At 46.5% G+C, this 22,097-nt stretch overlaps 2 protein-coding genes across 5 annotated transcripts in view; one reads left to right on the forward strand and one right to left on the reverse strand.

The window, feature by feature from the left end:
- Nucleotides 1–7,794: 7,794 nt before the first annotated feature.
- Nucleotides 7,795–16,968, forward strand: hsd17b8 (hydroxysteroid (17-beta) dehydrogenase 8). Its single transcript, XM_066687203.1, has 9 exons — nucleotides 7,795–7,857; nucleotides 9,231–9,442; nucleotides 9,538–9,654; nucleotides 15,347–15,442; nucleotides 15,584–15,669; nucleotides 16,061–16,145; nucleotides 16,275–16,317; nucleotides 16,464–16,538; nucleotides 16,746–16,968. The coding sequence occupies exons 1-9, from the start codon at nucleotides 7,812–7,814 to the stop codon at nucleotides 16,763–16,765; spliced, it is 780 nt and encodes a 259-aa protein (XP_066543300.1). The 5' UTR covers nucleotides 7,795–7,811; the 3' UTR covers nucleotides 16,766–16,968.
- Nucleotides 16,969–17,783: 815 nt separating this feature from the next.
- col11a2 (collagen, type XI, alpha 2) overlaps nucleotides 17,784–22,097 on the reverse strand; it is a 61,437-nt gene continuing 57,123 nt past the window's right edge. For all 4 annotated transcript variants that reach the window (XM_066687206.1, XM_066687205.1, XM_066687207.1 and 1 more), the window contains 4 exons: nucleotides 21,160–21,272; nucleotides 20,918–20,986; nucleotides 20,194–20,430; nucleotides 17,784–19,949 (listed from right to left, as the gene is read on the reverse strand). In XM_066687206.1, the coding sequence (XP_066543303.1) occupies nucleotides 19,803–19,949; nucleotides 20,194–20,430; nucleotides 20,918–20,986; nucleotides 21,160–21,272 (566 nt within the window). In that variant the 3' untranslated portion in view covers nucleotides 17,784–19,802. The remainder of the gene's footprint in view (nucleotides 19,950–20,193; nucleotides 20,431–20,917; nucleotides 20,987–21,159; nucleotides 21,273–22,097) is intronic.

Here is a 22,097-nt window from a genome sequence, read left to right on the forward strand (position 1 = left end):
ACACTGAAATAAACTGAGGGGTGTCCTGTCACACACTGAAATACACTGAGGGGTGTCCTGTCACAAGGTGAAATACACTGAGGGGTGTCCTGTCACACAGTGAAATACACTGAGGGGTGTCCTGTCACACACACTGAAATACACTAAGGGGTGTCCTGTCACACACACTGAAATACACTGAGGGGTGTCCAGGTCTCACACACTGAAATACACTGAGGTGTGTCCTATCACACACACTGAAATACACTGAGGTGTGTCCTGTCACACACACTGAAATACACTGAGGGGTGTCCTGTCACACACACTGAAATACACTGAGGGGTGTCCTGTCACACACACTGAAATACACTGAGGTGTGTCCTGTCACACACACTGAAATACACTGAGGGGTGTCCAGGTCTCACACACTGAAATACACTGAGGGGTGTCCTGTCACACACACTGAAATACACTGAGGGGTGTCCTGTCACACACACTGAAATACACTGAGGGGTGTCCTGTCACACACACTGAAATACACTGAGGGGTGTCCTGTCACACACTGAAATACACTGAGGGGTGTCCTTTCACACACACTGAAATACACTGAGGGCCGTCCTGCTCTGACACACTGAAATACACTGAGGGGTGTCCTGTCACACACACTGAAATACACTGAGGGGTGTCCTATCACACACTGAAATACACTGAGGGGTGTCCTGTCACACACACTGAAATACACTGAGGGGTGTCCAGCTCTCACACACTGAAATACACTGAGGGGTGTCCTGTCACACACACTGAAATAAACTGAGGGGTGTCCTGTCACACACACTGAAATACACTGAGGGGTGTCCTGTCACACACACTGAAATACACTGAGGGGTGTCCTGTCACACACACTGAAATACACTGAGGGGTGTCCTGTCACACAGTGAAATACACTGAGGGGCGTCCTGTCACACAGTGAAATACACTGAGGGGCGTCCTGCTCCATGACTCACAGGCTGATGTTGGGCTCTGCAGGCAGGTGGGGTCTGGCAGGGAGTGTTAATGAACGGCTCCACCTGATAGGGAAGCTACTGTGTCATCTCTCCTCGACATCATGTTGACAGCAGGCTGTGTTAACAGTTTAGTTACATTATAATACAGGGGGTAAAGGTGCTGCGATTCAGACCCTGTGAGTGACTGTCCTGCACACGTCTGGGCTTTCTGATCCTCTGAGGTAAAACAGCTGCCCATCTCAGTCAGCACAGGGAGAGCATTATAGTAATTAAATATAATCTTTTGCTCCATTAACATCCTGAGTCCGGCCTCAAAACTCACAGGATATCAGTGTTTTACAGGAAACACAAATCTGCAATGTGGGCTCCTGACTGAAATATTTAAGGTCAGATTTGTAAAAGTTTGGGATTTTTAAAAAACATGTTAAACATTTAATAATAATAATAATAATAATAATAATAATAATAATAATAATAATAATAATAATAATAATAAACAATGGCATAACCCTGCAGTCACACCCAGCTCAGGCCTCACCTCACAATGAGGCTCCTGTCTGACACACCTACAAGCTACAGGCTTTAAACACACACTTTCTTCAGGGCAACAGCCTTGTTTATCTCTAACAGTAGACGCCTGTCAGACACACCTAGTATGAAAAGTCCCCAAAATACCAGCAACTGACAGACAGACTCAGGCACAGCAGCCAATCACAGGGGCAGCAGCGGGTGAGGTCACTGGTGGGGAGGCAGGGTGCGAGTCAGAGCTCAGAAGGGCAGCCCGGCTCTGGAGCAGGAGCTCTGGACTGACATCTACAGGATCTGAAGTGCAGCTGCAGGTTCATCACAGCAAAGTCACACGAGTGTCAGAGCGTCCTCTGCTCAAATAGTGACCAAAACAAGAAATTATTGAACAAACTGATTGAACCTAAAGGGTTTAAAGTGACAGTCTGTCACAGCGACCGCACTAACACAACTCAGCCACCTGGCCAGTGTGAACTCATGGAGAGCACAATACACACCTTTAACAACATTCACAGCTCTTTGTGTCAGTGCAAGAATAGAGCAAAGACCTGTCTCTCCCACACAGTCACTAAGCTCAGTTATTGTTTTATATAATGTATTGATTTATAGCAATAAGAATAACTTTATTTATATAGCACTTATCAAGCACAATGTGTGCTGCACAATCAATACAAAATAACAATAGTTAAAACAAGGATATGCAAGGAAATTAAATATTAAAAATAACAAGATGCAATCAGGAAAGTACATTAAAAATGTAAAACAATAAAGCTCATGGCAATAGTCAAGGAGAACAAATGCAGTAGATACAATAAAATAAACAATAAAACTAATAACAATTGTTAATAACCGAGACTCAGAGGATCTAACGTTGAAAGGTCGACTGTTCCAAAGTCTAGGGGTCTTTACAGCAAAAGCACGATCTCCCATAGACCTCAATCTAGACTTAGGAACTGAGGATCTGAGTGGTCTTGTAGTCTTATAGCGACTGAGCAGCTCAGCAATGTAGGAAGTGGCTAGACCAGGCAATGCTTTGTATTTGATTAGTACAATTTTAAAATCAATTCAAAAATGTACTGGCAACAAGTGTAGAGAGGCTAGTACTGGGGTCATCTGTGAGAAAGTTTGGGTCATAGTCAGTAATCTAGCAGCAGAATTTTGGAAAATCTGGAGTCAAGCAAATGTGTGGTGATTTAGGCCTGAAAACAAGGCACTGCCTTATAAAAATAAAAGCATGAAAGAAAGTTTTCTGGATCCCCAAACATTAAAACAGATCTAACTTCAGCAATGTCTCTAAGTTGGTAAAAATATGACTGAACCAGTTTATAGTTTTATTATATGATTTTCAAAATTTCAATTGGAGTCAAAGATCACTCCCAGTGATAATGAGATGCCTTCTGTTCTGTCTGAGTTCAGCTGAAGACAACTGTAGGACCTGCAGTGTTTTAAATCCGCCATGTAAAATAGCAACTTTGCTAAGCCATTAGGTCTCACTGAGAGGCAAAGCTGAGTATTGCAGGCAACGAAAATTAATATTATGCTGTTGAATGATATGCCCCAATGGTAGCATGTACAGTGAGAACAGCACAGGCCCCTTTATCGAGCCTTGAGGCACACCTGACCACACGCTAGTACGGCTGTGGACGAGGCATGACTGCCAATAGAAACTGAACATGTTCAGATGAGAACCAATTCAGTGCCGTCCCAGAGATCCCCACCCAGGGTCTGATTCTATCAGTTAGGAGGAATGAATTATTGTACCGAAGGCTTTGATGTCACAAAGCATGGACCCAATCAGACTCCACTCGCCTGCTGCCCATTGTAGCAGCTGAACCAGTTCTGTCTGTCTTTGTGTCAGAGGCTTCTTTCTAGCAGTTATTCAATAAATCAGTAAATACCAAATGTGGGCTTGTGATCTGAGTGCCAGGTGGGTCTTGGTCTGATTAGATCTAGGCCTGATCAGCGATGTTATTATCGACCTGGCCAGGTTACCTAAGGTCAGCCCAGAGTTTGCTGTGTGATTGAAATTCACTTCCTCATGAGAAACCCCCTGGACACCCACTCAGGACGCCAGAGCAGGATCCACTTCTCCTGTCAGAGCTGAGCCACCGGCCACTTCCCCCTGCAGCCGCACACACAATACCCTGACGACCACAAAACAACAACAGCAGAGAGAAATGTCTAAATCCATCCCTGGCACGGGTCCACACGAGGACAGGACCAGACAGAGACGCACGTAGAGGAGGAAGAGCGGAGGGAAAGAGAGACTGAGAGAGGTGTCTGTGTGAACTCAAGGCCCTGGCCAGCGCCCTGCTGTCACTGCTGTTGTTGTGTATTGAGTTGCCTGCTGTGCGTTGCTGTCATTGTCTTTGCTGTTGTTGTGTGGATGTGTATTGAGTTGCCGCTGCTGAGCTGCAGAGAAGCCAGTCGTCGGCAGATTGTTGTGTTAAACTGCTATGAGTGTAACTGCACAGACACACTCATCATTCTCCGGTTAAAGAAACTGAAAGTGTCAAACTAAATCAAACTGACGCAGACTGCTGACTTGTGTCCCACTCTGATCTCAGTCTACTCACTCAGTCAGTAAGGGGGCAGCAGTGGTGGGGAAGCCCAGGCAGGGGGTGCAGGGTGTCAGCCAATCACAGAGCCAGCTGCTGCTGAGACACCAGTCACCGGGCAGAGCGACACTCTGACACACTGGGGTGCGAGCGAGTGGAGCGTCAGTCTGTGCTCTGGACTGAGTGCGCCCCTACAGGCTGGCCTCTGAACTGCATTACATGATTCCTGGATGAGTTTACCCTTCCCTCTCCAGACTCCACAGTGTGTTGTGTGCAGTATTTCGAGTAACATACAGCCATCAGCTGTAAAAAAAAATAATAATAAGCCTGAACTGAGAAAATCATGACTCACTGAGCGTCTGAGTCCTCCTGCTGGAACAAACACCACAAGACGCCCCCCCAGGACTGCAGTCAGCCACTGCTCCAGGGCTCTCTGGGTCTCACCCCCCTCAGGCTCAATTAATTGATCGTATTGAATGTATGTGTTTATCACAGATGTGTAGTGTGGGTGTGTGCTCAGACCACGGCTGAAGAGGGGGTGTCCTGCAGAGCTCCAGGGGTTTCCCACCCAGCCCTGAGCAGCAGAGCCTTGTGTGTTCAATGGGACATGTGACGGTTATAAAATAGAGCCCCCCACACACACACAACTACAGTGGAAAGCATCCACAGCCTCAATTTGAAACAGTGTTGTTCTGTGACATCATTAGTATCATAAATAATGTTCGTTGAAGTCTGCTATTTGGCCTTATCTTTTCAGGAACAGATGTTGTTTGGGACCATCATTAACATTCAAAAACAGACTGGATAGGATCCTTGATCACTTAGTTATTAATGGACACCAAACGAGCACGATGGGGCGAATGGGCTCCTCTCGATTGGACACTGTCTTATGTTCTTAAGATGCAAGCTATTAGTATGATAACATCACTCAGTTAAACTGCACGATGATGTCACTCAGTTAAACTGCACGATGATGTCATTCACAATCGCAGTTGCCACTGAGTTCATCCTGTCTGTTGTAACCTGAAGCTACAAATCACAATCACACACTCCTGGCTCTGGCAGTGACCACAGAGAGGGCGATTCTCTGTCCTTGTGCTGCACAGGACGGCCACTGACACTGACCTTCACAGCTTCAGTTTCTCAGCACATGCGTGTGTGTTTTGCAGGCGGCTGTTTGTATTTATAACACTGCACCCTGATCCCCAGGGTCATTTAAAGTGAAGCTGTCCTGCTTTTCTTCTGCAAAACAGCCTTCAAAATAACATGATAAAGTGCATCAATGATATAGAGAAGACTCTTCCATGTTAATGAATTCACGCTGCGCTGTCCTTCACACTGTTGCATCTCAATCACCACGGATGCTGACATTTGCTTCAAGGCCACTGACCACAGCAATGAGGCTTTCTGTGACTTCAGCCTGCATGTCCAACTGTGACTGGAATGAGAACTGAAAGATGTCGATGTTACTCAATTCCAATCACAACAGGAACCGGCTGGGTGGGTTTCAGGTGGATGTGGGTTTGAGCAAAAGGAAACGATCGTCTCTCATCTCAACACAATGCCTGAACCGTCACACACTGTGGGATAGTGCAGTATCCGCTGCCACAAGACGGGGGGAAACAAAGAGATGACGTGTTGGAGCAGCAGACTACAAGGAAGTGAAAGTGTAGCGGTGGACTTTCTCAGTGGAAAAGCGACATTTTTAAAGGGCTGTGGGTAGGGGTGGCGAGGGGCTTTCCACTTGGCTGAACTCCATATAGTATGAGGAACAACTCAAAGCTGACTACATGAACAAGACACACGCTGCTCTTCGGACCAATGAGAAATGAGATTGAGCCTTACGTCATCTGTTACTAGGCAAACCGTGCCAAAGCAGCGCTGCGCTTTTCAGAGCTTTTCCCTGCGGGTTGAAGCGCCTGTGGCTCTCAGGCGCCCTCCAGTGGGGCCACAACAAGAGGAACAAGTCCGGAAAAAATAAACATTCAGACGTGCAGATACTGCTCTGTGATTGGCTGGTTTCTCATAAGTGATTTATATACTGTGTTACTATACCTAACATATACTTTACTTATTATGTTACAACACCACCTCTAGTCTATGTGTGTTTGTGCGTGTGCTACACCTCACTTCATTGTACATATTATAACATGTTTTTACCATGATGCACTGCACTTTACCATCAGTTTACCACACAGCCTCATATATGACCCCTGGTCCTGTAGGACATTTCTTGTTCCCTTATGACACTTTTTATGTCACCTTATGAAGCGTTTTTGTAACATGCAGGATGATTTTAATTCTAGATGATTTTGGCCGCTTGGTAGCTGTCTGTAAGAAGCAAAAAGACTTATTTCTAACTGATTAAACATTGACGTTTGCTAGATTTGGTGCAGCAATGCAAATCCACCCTAATAATAATACAAATAATAATAATACATATAGATATAGTAACTTACTATCATGAACATACCCACTATTAAACTTTCATGTTCAATATTATTCCTGATGCACAATACTGCTAAACTAATTCACACTTTCACAGCTTCTATTTCAAACCATTACTGATATTAACCTGCAGACTGCCATACAATTATACATATCCAATAATATATCATGCACAAAACACACGCACAATTTGGTTTCCTACCTGCCTGTGAGAAATGAGCTGACTGGACCAAACCCTACAGATTGTACCCCCAAAAACAGTTCTTTAGTTTTGTTTGTAAAATGTTTGTCCAATTTTCATTCTGTGATATAGTTCTGTCCCCCCCCAGTTCACATTCTCACACATTTATTAAATTGATCATGAATGTGTCGTCTCTATTCACATAATTGCAAGATGTCAATGTTTTTGTCTCTTGTCTAAAAATTAAGTTTAGTCAGGGCTAAACCCCAGGTTTGGGGTGAGTTACACATGTTACATTTGACCCCATACAAAAAACTATTTTTATTTTTGTGTCTGCAGATTTATATTATGGTCTGATTGGCACAGGATCATACATTCTGTTCTGTAACACACTGGTGGACTTAAAGCCAGAAAACAAGTGGTATTATTTTTATTTATTGAAATTGAACAGTTAGAAGAGTGTTTGAAAATAAAGTTAATACAAAGTCTGAAATAAAAAATCATATTTGTGTGTGTGTGTGTGTGTGTGTGTGTATAGTCTCCAGCTGTATTGATACTCTGATACAGTGCAATAATAAAAACACAGTGATGGTGCTGGTCCTGTCTGGACCCGTGAAGCACCGGAGCAGCGAGATGAACAGAGGAGCTGAGTCACAGTGGAGACCTACAGGTTTCACATTCACAGCTGGAAAAGTGTTCACCTGCTTTATGCATTAGCTGAACAAAGTGCTGCAACAGACTGGATATGCAGCCTAAGGAATATAATAAAGGATTTATTTTTTAAATGTTCTTCTTGAAAAAATAAGTTTATTATCTGTATAAAACAATATATCAATTAAGATTTGAATTTCTGAATTAAATATGTGATGTTTCTAGTATTAATTTTCACAGCTGGTCATGGGCTCCAGTGTAACGTGTGAGTCCTTGGATCTGAGGCATTACTGCGGTCTGCATGTCACCTGTAAGGACATAAACCGGTGTGCAACCGGCGGTGAGGCAGTCCTGCAGTAACAGGCAGCTGGACAATGCACTGCCTTATTGTTACTGTGGGGGCGGGGCTCGGCGGGGCGGCTGTCAGACGTGTGCGCGGTGACGTCAGCCTGCGGCCGGACTGTCATGGCGGCGCCCTATAGACTGATCTCTCGGCTGGCGCTTGTGACGGGTCAGCGCTTCACCAAACACACAGCCCGCTCTCATTAACACACCGGCAGCAGGGTCATTAACACACCGGCAACAGGGTCATTAACACACCGGCAACAGGGTCATTAACACACCGGCAGCAGGGTCATTAACACACCGGCAACAGGGTCATTAACACACCGGCAGCAGGGTCATTAACACACCGGCAACAGGGTCATTAACACAGTGTAGCACTGCACTGCTGCTGTACGTTACACTGTAACTACTGCGGCACTGTTCACTGCAACACAATATCAACTGCTGCCAAGTCAGTGTTAATGGGCTGTAGTGTCCAGTCAGTCAGTCAGTGTTAATGTGCTGTAGTGTCCAGTCAGTCAGTCAGTGTTAATGTGCTGTAGTGTCCAGTCAGTCAGTCAGTGTTAATGTGCTGTAGTGTCCAGTCAGTCAGTGTTAATGTGCTGTAGTGTCCAGTCAGTCAGTCAGTCAGTGTTAATGTGCTGTAGTGTCCAGTCAGTCAGTCAGTGTTAATGTGCTGTAGTGTCCAGTCAGTCAGTGTTAATGTGCTGTAGTGTCCAGTCAGTCAGTGTTAATGTGCTGTAGTGTCCAGTCAGTCAGTGTTAATGTGCTGTAGTGTCCAGTCAGTCAGTCAGTCAGTGTTAATGTGCTGTAGTGTCCAGTCAGTCAGTCAGTGTTAATGTGCTGTAGTGTCCAGTCAGTCAGTCAGTGTTAATGTGCTGTAGTGTCCAGTCAGTCAGTCAGTGTTAATGTGCTGTAGTGTCCAGTCAGTCAGTGTTAATGTGCTGTAGTGTCCAGTCAGTCAGTCAGTCAGTGTTAATGTGCTGTAGTGTCCAGTCAGTCAGTCAGTGTTAATGTGCTGTAGTGTCCAGTCAGTCAGTCAGTGTTAATGTGCTGTAGTGTCCAGTCAGTCAGTCAGTGTTAATGTGCTGTAGTGTCCAGTCAGTCAGTGTTAATGTGCTGTAGTGTCCAGTCAGTCAGTGTTAATGTGCTGTAGTGTCCAGTCAGTCAGTCAGTCAGTGTTAATGTGCTGTAGTGTCCAGTCAGTCAGTCAGTGTTAATGTGCTGTAGTGTCCAGTCAGTCAGTCAGTGTTAATGTGCTGTAGTGTCCAGTCAGTCAGTGTTAATGTGCTGTAGTGTCCAGTCAGTCAGTGTTAATGTACTGTAGTGTCCAGTCAGTCAGTGTTAATGTACTGTAGTGTCCAGTCAGTCAGTGTTAATGTACTGTAGTGTCCAGTCAGTCAGTGTTAATGGGCTGTAGTGTCCAGTCAGTCAGTCAGTGTTAATGTGCTGTAGTGTCCAGTCAGTGTTAATTTAATTTGTTCAGATTCTGTCTGTCTGTCTGTATTGTACTCGCCTCTCTCTCTCTGTCTCCTCCAGGAGGGGGTAGTGGTATTGGCCGGGCGGTTTGCCAACGTCTTGCCATCGAAGGCGCCTCAGTGGTGGTGGCAGATGTCAGCGAGGAGTCGGCCAATGAGACGCTGCGGAGCCTGGCGACGGGGGCAGGGGGTGCAGGGGGGCAGCGGCATGTGGCCCTCAGGGTGGACGTGTCCTTGAAAGAGAGTGTGGAGGGATTGGTCACTGGCATACAGGTTAGTGTCTGGACTGTCTGTGTGTGTCTGGACTGTGCGTCTGTTCTCTACTGTGGACACTGTTGTATTTTAGTCTCTCTCCCTCCCTCTCTCAGTGTGAGTATTTCCGGCCCCCCTGTGTGTGCGTCAGCGCGGCGGGCATCACTGCCGATGACTTCCTGCTGAGGATGGAGGAGAGACACTTCGACAGGGTCACTCAGGTCAACCTCAAGGTGCCGCTCCTCCCCCTCCCTCCCTCTGTCTGTCTTTGTCCTGCAATCTGTCTCTCCCTTTCTCTCTCTTTACCCGTCTTTCTGCCTCTCTCTCTAACCATCTTTCTCTCCCTGTCCCCCCTCTCTCTAGCTCCATTCCCTCCCTCCATCTCATTTCCTTTCCTCTTTGTTTCCTGTCTCTCTCTCTCTCTCTCCAGGCAGTCAGGCACTGTTTATTAACCCCACTGTCTTGTATCACTTCTCCATTCTGCTCTCTCTCTCTCTCTCTCCTTCTCCCTCTCTCAATTCAATTCAATTCAAAGGTGCTTTATTGGCATGACCAATGACAATATTGCCAAAGCAGCAATGAACCCGACTGTGTTTTGTTTTACAATGGAGTCCCACAGGCCGGTGTCTCACTCTGACCCTCAGGCCAGTGTCTCACACACACTGGGCTGCTGTGATGGCCGTCGCTCCTCCTCTCTCAGCAGGACGGGGAGTGTGCCGCTCTCGGGTGCACACTGAGCTCAGGGGTTTGCGTTGTGAATTGTATAAAGTAGGTCTCTCTGATTTATGCGTATTGAGGGCAGGACAGCAGGACGTGCGCTCTGTGTACAGCTCCCCCGTCACACTGGCTGCACAGCTGCTCTGCTCTGGACACCCAGGGTTTCTGTAACAGCCTTTTGCGATGGCGAGGCTGTGGTCGCTGAGCCTTTGTTTAGTCAGATTTGTAAGTATTCAGCCAATTGAATCTCTCTATTCAGGGCCAGTAGCATTCCAGTTTGTTTTGTAACTCTAATTCATTTCTCCATTCTTTTGTGTATTTGTTCGTTAGATACATGTAAAGTTGTTGTTGTGGTCGTTGTGTTGGGGATCTGTGTGTCCGGGCTCTGTGAGCCTCAGAGCCAGCCGGCCCAGGGGGTCCGTGTCTGGGCAGAGCTGGGTGCTCAGGAGAGCCTCGTGCTGGTAGGACTGGGGCTCTGTGTGTTCAGGTGCAGCCAGAGCTTGGCTGCTCTCGTGTAACATGTGTTTAATACATTCTAGGTGGAATATTTCTGTGGGGCTTTTGTCCCAATTTTTATTATTGAGGTTCATGAGGGGACCCCACACTTTGCTCCCATGTAGCAGGACTGGTTGGATGATGGAGTTGAATATTTTAATCCAAACCGTTATTAGTATTGTTGTTTTCCACAATTGTGTCTTTATGGCATAAAATGCCCGGCGTGCCTCGTCTTTTAGTGCGTTCGTACCCAGGCAGAAGCTCCCTGACGCATTGATGCCAAGTTAAAGAGTCTGAGCAGCGCCTCCTGCAGCTCGGAGTTGCTATGCTTCAGCATCTCTGGGCTGATGCTGTCGGCCGCAGGCTCTCCTGAGTTTGAGGATCTTGAGTTCCTGTATTGTGATTGGGTTATCTAAGGGATTTTGATGATTATTAATGATTTCTTCCAATTTATTTAGGTTTTCTAATATTTTAACCTGTTCTGGGTTTGGATTGTTTTCAAACTTTTGGTAAAGTTTTTCAAAGTGTGTTTTCCAGATTTCTCAATTTTGAATTGGTATTTCATTTTTTGTTTTTGGGGTATTTATTTTTTGTATAGTTCCTAGAAAGAGTTTTGGTCAATAGCCTCTTCGATCTCTGTCAGTTTTCTGCCCATATAGTGGTCTTTTTTCTTCCTGAGGAGTTGCTTGTAGTGCCGCAGGGCCTGGCAGTAGCTGAGGCGAGCCTCCTGGTTGTCGGGCTCTCTGTGTTTAGTGTTGGAGAGATGTCTCGGGTGTTTCCTAGAAGTTTCACACTCCTGGTCACACCACTGTTCTTTTTCTCTTTTAGACGATTTTTTCTTTTGGTTTTTAATTGTTTTAATGTTTGATTTTAAAGCCAATCTTTGAAATATTTCATTCAATGTTTTATTCTGTTTTGGTTTATTTGATAGTGTCAGGATTGATATCTGTCTAACATGTTTTCAGTCTCCTCACTGTTCAGGGCTCTTGTGTAGTTCTCTGTACTGGGATCTGACCATCTGTAACTGGGGGGCAGGGAGACCAGTTTTGTGGGAAGTTTGGCTCTGATTTGTGGCTGCACTGCTCTTTTTAGGTAGAGTGTTATTTGGCTGTGGGCTGATAGTGGAGATTGTTGTCTGACTATAAACGCATTGATGGCTTGTGGGTCCAGGTCAGTTATGGCGTAGTCCACCACACTGCTGCCCAGAGCCGAGCAGTATGTGAATCTCCCCAGAGAGTCCCCCCTGGTCCTGCCATTGACGATATACAGACCCAGGCCTTTAGAGAGGCGCACTACCTGCTTCCCGCTCTTGGGTGTGTAGGGTGTCTTTTCTGATTTTCATCCACAGGTGTGTGTCTTCCTTCTGTACTGGGGACAGGGCTGCTCGGAGCTCCTCCCTGAACCACATGATAATCCCCCCGGAGGCCCTGCCACGCCTGACTCTGGGGTTTTTGTAGGAAGGCACAATCAGCTCGCTGTATCCACTGGGACAGTGCATAGACACATCTGCACAACACCAAGTCTCTATAAGAATGAAAACATCTGAACTATTTACAGTGATGATCAGTTCAGTGTCTGTGTTCTTTATTCCAAAAGCTGAGGAGCGCAGGGGTCTCAGGGGCTGATGCTGGGTGGTTTGCTCCTGGTCTCGAGGTGAGGGTGTGTGGGGTTTCGGCACAGGGCTGTGTCCTTGAGGACTTTTGCGAAGATCCTCACACCCGTCTTGTTGAGGTGGACGTGGTCATACAGGTGATGTGGCTGGATGTCTCGGTGGTGTGCCAGGTGGGCGTTGGGGAGGAGGGCACAACTTCGGGACACTTCTGCATTGATTGCCTGGATGGTGTGCGGGGGCACGTCTGTGCGGGGCAGCAGCGTGGAGAATTTCTCTGTGGCTTCAGTTGCCACCTGTCTCAGGGCTGAGGCCACATTGCCCCTGCGGGCACTCAGGTCCTTCGTGCCGGTGTGGATGAGGATGTGTTTGGCCTGGCACCGCCTCCTCTGGCAGAGCAGCTCCAGGGCTCTCTGCGCTGTCGGGCACCAGAGCTTTTTCACTTTTCTCCCGGGGAAGGGGCGCCGCTCATCCAGGAACTTCCCACTGGAGTCGCTCAGAATGACCACCTCTGTGCTGACCTGCTGCTCCAGGTTTGTGTCGAGAGTTGGGAGGGGGGGAGGTGGTGTATCAGGAGTGGGGTGGCGGTGAGTGTGTTTTGGGGGAGTGGCGTTTCAAGGGTTTGTGCATTAGTGGGAGCTCTGTTGATAGTGTGCGTGTGTCAGGGGTCGGAGGTGTTGTGGGGTCAGTGCAGTGCAGTCTCTGTGCTCCAGTGCTGTGTAGCTCCTCTCTTAGCTCCTCCAGCTGGCTCTGCAGGCTCCTCAGCTGGCTGTGCTGGGGTGTCCTGGTCAGCTCCTCTCACGTTCTGCGCAGCTCTGTCCTCAGGGTTTGGCTCTGCTCCTCCAGGTCTCTCACTGCTGGATCTCAGCCTTGTGCTGCATCTTTAGTCTGTGCATCTCATCCCGGAGCTGATCTCACAAGGAGGTCTGGGCCAGGGTGCTCAGGGTCTGCTCCCTGAACTCCGCAAACTCCAGCACTGATAGGCATTCCTTTAGTGTTTTAATGTTGCTGGAGAGTTTTGGGGAGACAGGGGGGCAGTCTGTGGGAGATGGGGCACTGTCTGGCTCAGTGTGCCTGGGGGCAGACTGCAGGGTGGCCGGCTCTGGCTCCCGTTTCTCTGCCTCAGTCTGCTGCTTTAAAGTGTGGAAGCTGAGAGCGAATTGGTCCAGACTGCTCTCGCTGCCCTGCACCATGATGGTCCCGTTGTAGTATACATTAAAAGTGAGCATCACACTGTCTGTGTCTTTCTCTACCAGCACTGAGATCTGCCTGCCTCTGCTAATGGCCCTCTTGTTGTTATTGGGGTATGTCTGGCACAGGGTTTTGTGAAAGGCGGTGCTGGGTGTAGAACAGTAGATTGTTCTTGACCCTGTTTTCTCCTTTGTAGTCTAGGATGAGGGTCTCACGAGATGCTCTCATCACAGCTTGTTTGTAATCCTTCTTGCCCTGTGCAGAGCGAATGTCTTCAGGGTATCGGATTTCAAAAGGCAGCTCTGCAGTCAGACTGCTGTTCGATACATCTGTATCAGTCTCAGTGCAGTTGGAGTCAAGTACTGAGAATGCTTATTTATTTTATATATATTTTCTTGATTTTGTTATATTATTTGTTTCTATAGGTGAAAGGTCTTACCACTTCTTGTCTTCAGCTTTTCTTTTCTGACTTTTCTTCCTGAAACTCTCTCTGCTTTCTCATCTTCTTGTGGTTTTCTAAACTTTTTTTTTGTATTAGTTTATCTTCAGAATTTCTATTCTTTCTATTCTATTTCTATTCTTCTATTCTTCTCCTAAATATTTTTTAGGAGCTCATATTCCTGTGTATATATACAGTGAGGGAAAAAGGTATTTGATTGCCTGCTGATTTTGTACGTTTTCCCACTGACAAAGAAATGATCAGCCTATAATTTTAATGGTAGGTGTATTTTAACAGTGAGAGACAGAATAACAACAACAACATCCAGAAAAACACATTTCAAAAAAGTTATAAATTGATTTGCATGTTAATGAGGGAAATAAGTATTTGATCCCCTACCAATCGGCAAGATTTCTGGCTCCCAGGTGTCTTTTATACAGGTAACGAGCTGAGAATAATGATCTCAAGGCAGCTGGGACCATAGTCACCAAGAAGACAATTGGTAATACACTATGCCGTGAAGGACTGAAATCCTGCAGCGCCCGCAAGGTCCCCCTGCTCAAGAAAGCACATGTACAGGCCCGTCTGAAGTTTGCCAATGAACATCTGAATGATTCAGAGGAGAACTGGGTGAAAGTGTTGTGGTCAGATGAGACCAAAATCGAGCTCTTTGGCATCAACTCAACTCGCCGTGTTTGGAGGAGAAGGAATGACCCCAAGAACACCATCCCCACCGTCAAACATGGAGGTGGAAACATTATGCTTTGGGGGTGTTTTTCTGCTAAGGGGACAGGACAACTGCACCGCATCAAAGGGACGATGGACGGGGACATGTACCGTCAAATCTTGGGTGAGAACCTCCTTCCCTCAGCCAGGGCATTGAAAATGGGTCGTGGATGGGTATTCCAGCATGACAATGACCCAAAACACACAGCCAAGGCAACAAAGGAGTGGCTCAAGAAGAAGCACATTAAGGTCCTGGAGTGGCCTAGCCAGTCTCCAGACCTTAATCCCATAGAAAATCTGTGGAGGGAGCTGACGGTTCGAGTTGCCAAACATCAGCCTCGAAACCTTAATGACTTGGAGAGGATCTGCAAAGAGGAGTGGGACAAAATCCCTCCTGAGATGTGTGCAAACCTGGTGGCCAACTACAAGAAATATCTGACCTCTGTGATTGCCAACAAGGGTTTTGCCACCAAGTACTAAGTCGAAGGGGTCAAATACTTATTTCCCTCATTAACATGCAAATCAATGTATAACTTTTTTGAAATGCGTTTTTCTGGATTTTTTTGTTGTTATTCTGTCTCTCACTGTTAAAATACACCGACCATTAAAATTATAGACTGATCATTTCTTTGTCAGTGGGCAAACGTACAAAATCAGCAGGGGATCAAATACTTTTTTGCCTCACTGTATATATATATAATCTCCCTCTCCCTCCCTCTCTCTCTCTCTCTCTCTCTCTCTCTCTCAGGGGACATTCCTTGTGATCCAGGCCATCTCCAGGTCACTGGTTGCCAGCGGTGCCCCCAAGGGCTCCATTATTACTGTGGGCAGCATCGTGGGCAAGGTGAGGCGACCATCGCGACCGAGGGCAGGGGCAGTGTGCAACACGGGGGCCACAGATGTGTGTGTAGACGTGTTGTGTGTGTATAGTTGTGGGTGTGTTTGTATGTTTGCTCACTGTTGTTGTTGTCGCTGTGTTGTGCAGGTGGGCAACGTGGGCCAGGGGAACTACACTGCCTCCAAAGCAGGAGTGGAGGGGCTAACGAGGACCACAGCCAAGGAGCTGAGCAAGTGAGGGGGAGTGTGTGTGTGTGTGTGTGTGTTGTTGCTGGTTTGGTATCATATCAGGTGTAACTGTGTGTGTGTGTGTGTGTGTGTGTGTGTGTGTGTGTGTTGTTGCAGGTTTGGCATCAGATGTAACTGTGTGTGTGTGTGTGTGTGTGTGTGTGTGTGTGTGTGTGTGTGTGTTGTTGCAGGTTTGGTATCAGGTGTAACTGTGTGTGTGTGTGTGTGTGTGTGTGTGTGTGTTGTTGCAGGTTTGGTATCAGGTGTAACTGTGTGTGTGTGTGTGTGTGTGTGTTGTTGCAGGTTTGGTATCAGGTGTAACTGTGTGTGTGTGTTGTTGCAGGTTTGGTATCAGGTGTAACTGTGTGTGTGTGTGTGTGTGTGTGTGTTGTTGCAGGTTTGGTATCAGGTGTAACTGTGTTTTGCCCGGCTTCATTTCCACTCCCATGACTGACAAGGTGCCTCACAAAGTCATTGACAAGGTAACACTGGACATTTTATGGTGTGTGTTATTGTCTGTCATATTGTGTTGTTTAGCCTATACTAAAGTGTATACTGTGCCTTCAGTGACCTCTCTCTCTCTCCTTCCCTCTCTCTCTCTGTCTTTCCAGATCACCTCTATGGTTCCTCAGGGGCGGATGGGGGAGCCGGCAGGTGAGACTGAGAGACCCAGTGTGCGTGTGTGCGTGTGTGTATGTGTGTGTGTGTGTGTGTGTGTGTGTGTGTGTGTGTGTGTGTATGTGTATGTGTTTCAATGTGTGTTTCTCTTTCCTCTCCTCTCTCCCTCTCTGTGTGTGTAGAGGTGGCCGATGTGTGCGCTTTCCTGGCCTCTGATGACAGTCGCTACATCACTGGAGCCAGTATTGAAGTCACAGGTACAGGACACACTGACACACAGCAGTACACACTGACGGTACACACAGTGGAACACACTGAAAGTACACACAGACACATTGACAGTACAACCAGACACACAGCGGTACACACAGACACTGACACAACACACCTCATCACTGATCTGACCCAGCACTGACTCTGAGCCTGTTAATCAATTATCTCAATATGTGTTGTCTTCTTTGCAGGAGGCCTGTTCATTGGCTGAGATAGGCCATGCCTTCACACCTTTGGAATCCTAAAATAAAAGGGAGGACCAATCAGAATGAAGCTTGTTGCACTCCCCCAGTGCCTTAGTGTCTGTAGGAAGGCGTGCTGTGATTGGGTGACATCTGCCCTGTGTTGTAAAGCATAGCTAACCTGCAGAAACAATGTGAATTGATTGTATACATTAAAATGTAAAGTTTATAACTCTTACTGGACAGATACAGATACAAAGAGAGACAGATGAAGAGACACAGAGACAGACAGACACACTCAGTACCACACGCACACACACACACTCTTACATACTTGATGTACACACACACAGACTCTGTCACACACACTGTCACACACACAGACTCTGTCACACACATACTCTCTCACACACACACACACACACAAGACAGAGGGCCAGAGGCAGGCTGCGTTGGCATGTGGTTTAATGGGAGACTCATAATGAACAGTAATCAGAACAGTGCGCAGCGACGTCACGCCAGGCACACACAACCCATTAACAACAATTAACAAACAGGCTAACGAACCAGGCACCAGCGGGGGAGGGGGGGCGGAGCAGAGCAGAGCAGGAGGGAGGGACAGGGACAAAGAGTGGGATGCAGGGAACGGAGGAGAGGGAGGTGTAAAGGATAGTGAAAGCATGGCAGCCTGGATCTGACGGAGCAGGTCCAGGTGGGACCGTGGGAGTGGGGTGTTAGTGTGACAGGGTAGCGACACAGGGGTGGAGAGAGGGCATCAGGGCAAAGGTTACAGCGAGGGTAGGAGATAATTGTAGGGTCAGGGTAAGCATCAGGACTAAGGAAGGGTTAAGGTAACGGTCAAAGTTCAGAACTGGCAGGCAGCCATCAAGTTTAAACTTAAATTAAATTAAATTAAAAAACATAAAAAAAAAATATGTCTGTGGCCGAAAGCAGCATGCACTCGCCAACCAAGGAGAGTGGTGGGGAAGCAGCTTTTAAAGAGTAGGCTATATATTACAGAAAAAACAAATACAAAAAATACTTACAAACATTATAAAATAATACTTTTTATTGTCATTTTCAGCACCATTGATTGATTAGGGTTTAGTTTAGTTGTGTGTTGCTTAAAAAGTTCCCGTTTTTCCTTTTTAGCAATAGTGACTAGTCTAGTGACTCAGACGTGTTTTCGTTTAGCACCATCGGTACAGAGTCGAGTCGATATCTTCCCCCACCGATCAGACAGAGACAGGTGTGTGAGAGTGTCTGTGTGTGTGATTTTCCTCGCCGCACCGCACGCTCTCTCTGCCATTTCCACCGTGGTGTCTGTAATACTGTGTGTCGCCCCGCGGACCGATACACCGATCCTTCTGGGGCAACTGGGATCTGTGGTGGAGCGACTGAGAGGGTGAGAGGATGAATGGAGTTCCTCTCCTCTCTCCTCCCCCACTTCACTATTTCACCTCCTCTCACCCCCTTTTGAAAAATACCATCCCGGTTTTAATTGTGTGTATCTCCCAAACCCCTCTCCCCATCTCTCTCCCCCCACATCAAGACTGGACAGAAACACAGTATTCAAGTTGCAATTCAAATAAAATATACAATAATGACATTATACATATCATTCCAAGGCAATGATAATTATAATAACAGATAATAATAATATATTAAGAGCAACAACAGTACAGTTATGAAACACTGGAGTAACATTTATTCCTGGGCACGGGCAGTTCTCTCTCGAAGGCAGACAGACAGACTCTGGAGATGCTGACGGGGGACACATCAATTAATCAATTAACCATATTAGTTAATTAGCTAGAGACCCATCAACGAGTCGGATCAGACCCACAGTTTATACCCTGATCAGCCGTAGCAATCGGAGGACTTGCATCTCTTTAGTGTGACTTGACTGTATGAATGTCTGTGTGAGAGAGAGGGTTTATGATAAATAAATATGTATTTGGATTTCAATTAAAAAGCCCCACATTAACAGTACTGGCGTTCTGGGAATAGACAGGCAAGGATCTCTACACCTCGCCAGCCCGCCCTCTCTCTCCCTCTCGCTCTCAGACACAGTCAGTCTCTGGTTAGGTGTGGAGTGGAGTGGGGGTGCTGTGTTGTACTGTATGATGCTGGACTGTGCTGTTGTACTGCACTGTACTGCACTGGATGGTATGAAACTGAACTGTACTGGATCAGAAAGGAACTCCACACTGGAACAAGAACCATACCGAGATCTGGAACCAGAATCAGAACACAGACACAGAGACAGACACACAGCGACACAGACAGAGAAACCAGAGACGTGTCCACACACGGTACAGTTTCCATAGTGAATTTGGCCAGTTTTATACAACATTCAGTACATCTCTGTGCCCCGTTCAGCACCCCCCACCACCTGCACACACAGACACATGCACGCCAGTGCAGCGGTGACCCAACGTGTAGGAACGGGCGCGGCGCTGGATGCCGTCAGTGTTCATCTGAATGTTAATATCAATGTATCAATGTCAGTGGTAGCAGTGTTAATTAAACTCCACCCAGCTCTTAACGAGGGCGGCTCTTCAGGGCGGATCAAGTTCGTTAAGTTAACCACAGCGGGTCACAGCTTATCATAGATGGAGGAGAGGGAGGGAGCGACAGAACAGAGAGAGAGGGAGGAAGGGAGGGGTTGAGTGCGAGATACAGAGATACATCTGAAATGGAGAGAGAGAGAGGGGAGGGGTGTCTGCTGGACAGGAAGTTGTCTGTGTTGGAACTCACACCATGTTGTCCCTTCTTTGTGGGTGGGGGTCTTTATCTTCTTTGTATCATTTCATTTTTGGGGTTTTCTCTTCTCTTTTCCTTCTTTCGATTGTTTTATGTCTTTCCCCATTTGTTTTTCTCTTGCTGTCCGTCATTCTTTTGTGTAACATGTTTTCCCTGGGTCTGAAGTGTGTGTGTGTGTGTCACAGTGAGTGTGTAACAGTGTGTGTGAAAGTGTCAGTGTTTGTGTCTGTGTATGCTACTGGTGTGTGTGTGTGTGTGTGTGTGTGTGTGTGTGTGTGTGTGTGTGTGTGTGTTTCAGTCTCAGCCCAGGAAACAGACAGGTCCCAGTTCGAAGCCGAATTTCTGGTATTGTTCCCCAAAGTCTGAGACCTGCACATCCAGCAGGGGGAGCTGCTCCACCTGGGGCGTGTTCACCTCCAGCACTGTCTTATCATGGTCCTTACGATACTGAGAGAGAGGAGGAGGGGTTAATATAGTGTACATAAACTTTACAATACAGTACATTAACACAGACTGACTGACTGACTGACACGCTGAGTGACTGACACACTGACTGACACACTGATTGAAACACTGACTGACACACTGATTCATTTTCCCTGCAGTGATTATGGGAGACCCCTAAACTCTCTATACTGACTCTTTGCTTTCTGTATTGTCTGCACACTGTTGTGGCACTGCGTTGACTCACAGAGCAGCCGTCGCTCAGGGCCTTGACGTAGGCGCTGGTGTCGTGGCTCAGCTCCTCCTCGTTGGCGCCCAGGAAGCGCAGGGCGCGCGAGTAGTCGCCGGGGGCGCTGTGCTGTTGCCAGGCGATGGAGCGGTGGCAGCTGTAGGTGAAGGTCTGGCGCGCCGAGGCGCTCAGGAGCCGCAGGAACGTCATCTGGACCACACCCACCGGCCCGCCCTCGTTGTCCACATACGAGAACTGAGAGAGGGAGCGGAGGAGAGGAGAGAGGAGGATTAGGAGACGAGTACAGTGACTGACTGGGCGATAAGGTAATTGACCTCTTACAGACAGACAGAGAGACACACAGAGACACACAGAGACACACAGAGAGACACAGAGAGACACACAGAGAGACACAGAGAGACACAAAGAGATACAGAGAAACACAGAGACACAGAGAGAGACACAGACACAGAGAGATACAGAGAGAGACACAGAGACACACAGAGAGACCTGTAAGATACCTGTAAAGCTATTTAATGTTTTACTTTTATTTTGTTATTGTATTAATTATATTATCTTCACTGCCTCTTAAATGCTTTGGCAACACTTAAGTAAACTTGCCGTGCCAGTAACGCTCATGTTGAATTTGAATTTTAATTGACACACTGAGACACACCGAGACAGGCAGAACAGATATAGAGTGACAGACGCAGGCAGACAGAGAGAGGGAGGGGGGTGTCACCTTGCTGCCGGTCTTGAATTGGCTGTACCAGGAGCCTGGCGTCTCTCCCGACCACGAGCTCATCTCCACCTGAGAGAGGGAGGGAGGGAATTATTATATCAGTGTGTTTCAGTGTGTACATTACTGCGTATTCATGTGTATATCAGTGTATCAGTGTGTTACAGTGTGTGTATCAGTGGTACAGTGTGTGTAGCAGTGGTACAGTGTGTGGGTGTGTATATCGGTGTATGACAGTGTCTCACAGCGCTGCTGCTCTTGCTGGGGTGGACGCAGGTCTCTCCTCCCGCAGTGAAGTTACAGAACACTTTGAATGAGTCCCGGGAGCAGCCCTGGTTTGGGTCGATGTAGTACTCGCCTGAACAACACAACACAAAAAGACGCACACACACACACACAACACAAACACAGTAAATGCAGTGGTTAACATACAGAAACAGGAGGCAAGGGTGTAAATATTGTATCAGTCTAATTAACATCGCTGTTTATGAATGATTAACTGATTACATCGCTGTACTGTCTGTGTATTCGAGGTCCTGGTACTGTCATCCTTCTCATTATCATCAGTTACTGCATCAGTATCAGCATCACTGTCCCTGTCACTAAATCATGTAATTGGCTCATTAATCATCATGGGCTGGCAGAGTCCCCAGCCCTGGCAGTATCAAGGTCATCATTATCATTATCAGCAGTATAAATATTGCTATCACTACCAGTATCAGATGTATTATTAGTATCAGTATTATTATCAGTATCGGTATTAGTATCAATATCAGTATTATCACCACTATTATTAATATCATTATCAGTATCAGATTTATTATTAGTATCATTAATAGTATCACTATCAGTATCAGTATCAGTATCAATACCAGTATTATCACTACTATTAGCAATATCAGTATTAGTATTAGATATATTATTAATATCAGTATCAAAATCAGAATTATCACTTTTTTATCAGTGTCAGTAGTAGTATCAGATATTTTATTAGTATCAGTATTATCAGTATCAGTATGGTATTAGTATTAGTATTGGTATTATCAGTATAAAATGTATTATTAGTGTGAGTAATAGTGTCAGTATTATTATCAGTATCAGTATTAGTATCAGTATCAAAATCAGTATTATCAGTATCAGTATTGGTGTTAGTATCAGTATCAGTATAAGATATATTATTAGT

This window comes from Amia ocellicauda, chromosome 15 (genome assembly GCF_036373705.1).
Source record: "Amia ocellicauda isolate fAmiCal2 chromosome 15, fAmiCal2.hap1, whole genome shotgun sequence".
NCBI lineage: Eukaryota > Metazoa > Chordata > Actinopteri > Amiiformes > Amiidae > Amia > Amia ocellicauda.

Excerpts from the sequence above, each read along its gene's own strand:
- hsd17b8 (XM_066687203.1), top strand. The coding sequence starts at position 7,812 with ATGGCGGCGCCCTATAGACTGATCTCTCGGCTGGCGCTTGTGACGG. Across the intron at positions 15,443-15,583 it reads TGGGCAGCATCGTGGGCAAG|GTGGGCAACGTGGGCCAGGG; the intron begins GTGAGGCGACCA and ends TGTGTTGTGCAG. Across the intron at positions 16,146-16,274 it reads CTCACAAAGTCATTGACAAG|ATCACCTCTATGGTTCCTCA; the intron begins GTAACACTGGAC and ends CTGTCTTTCCAG.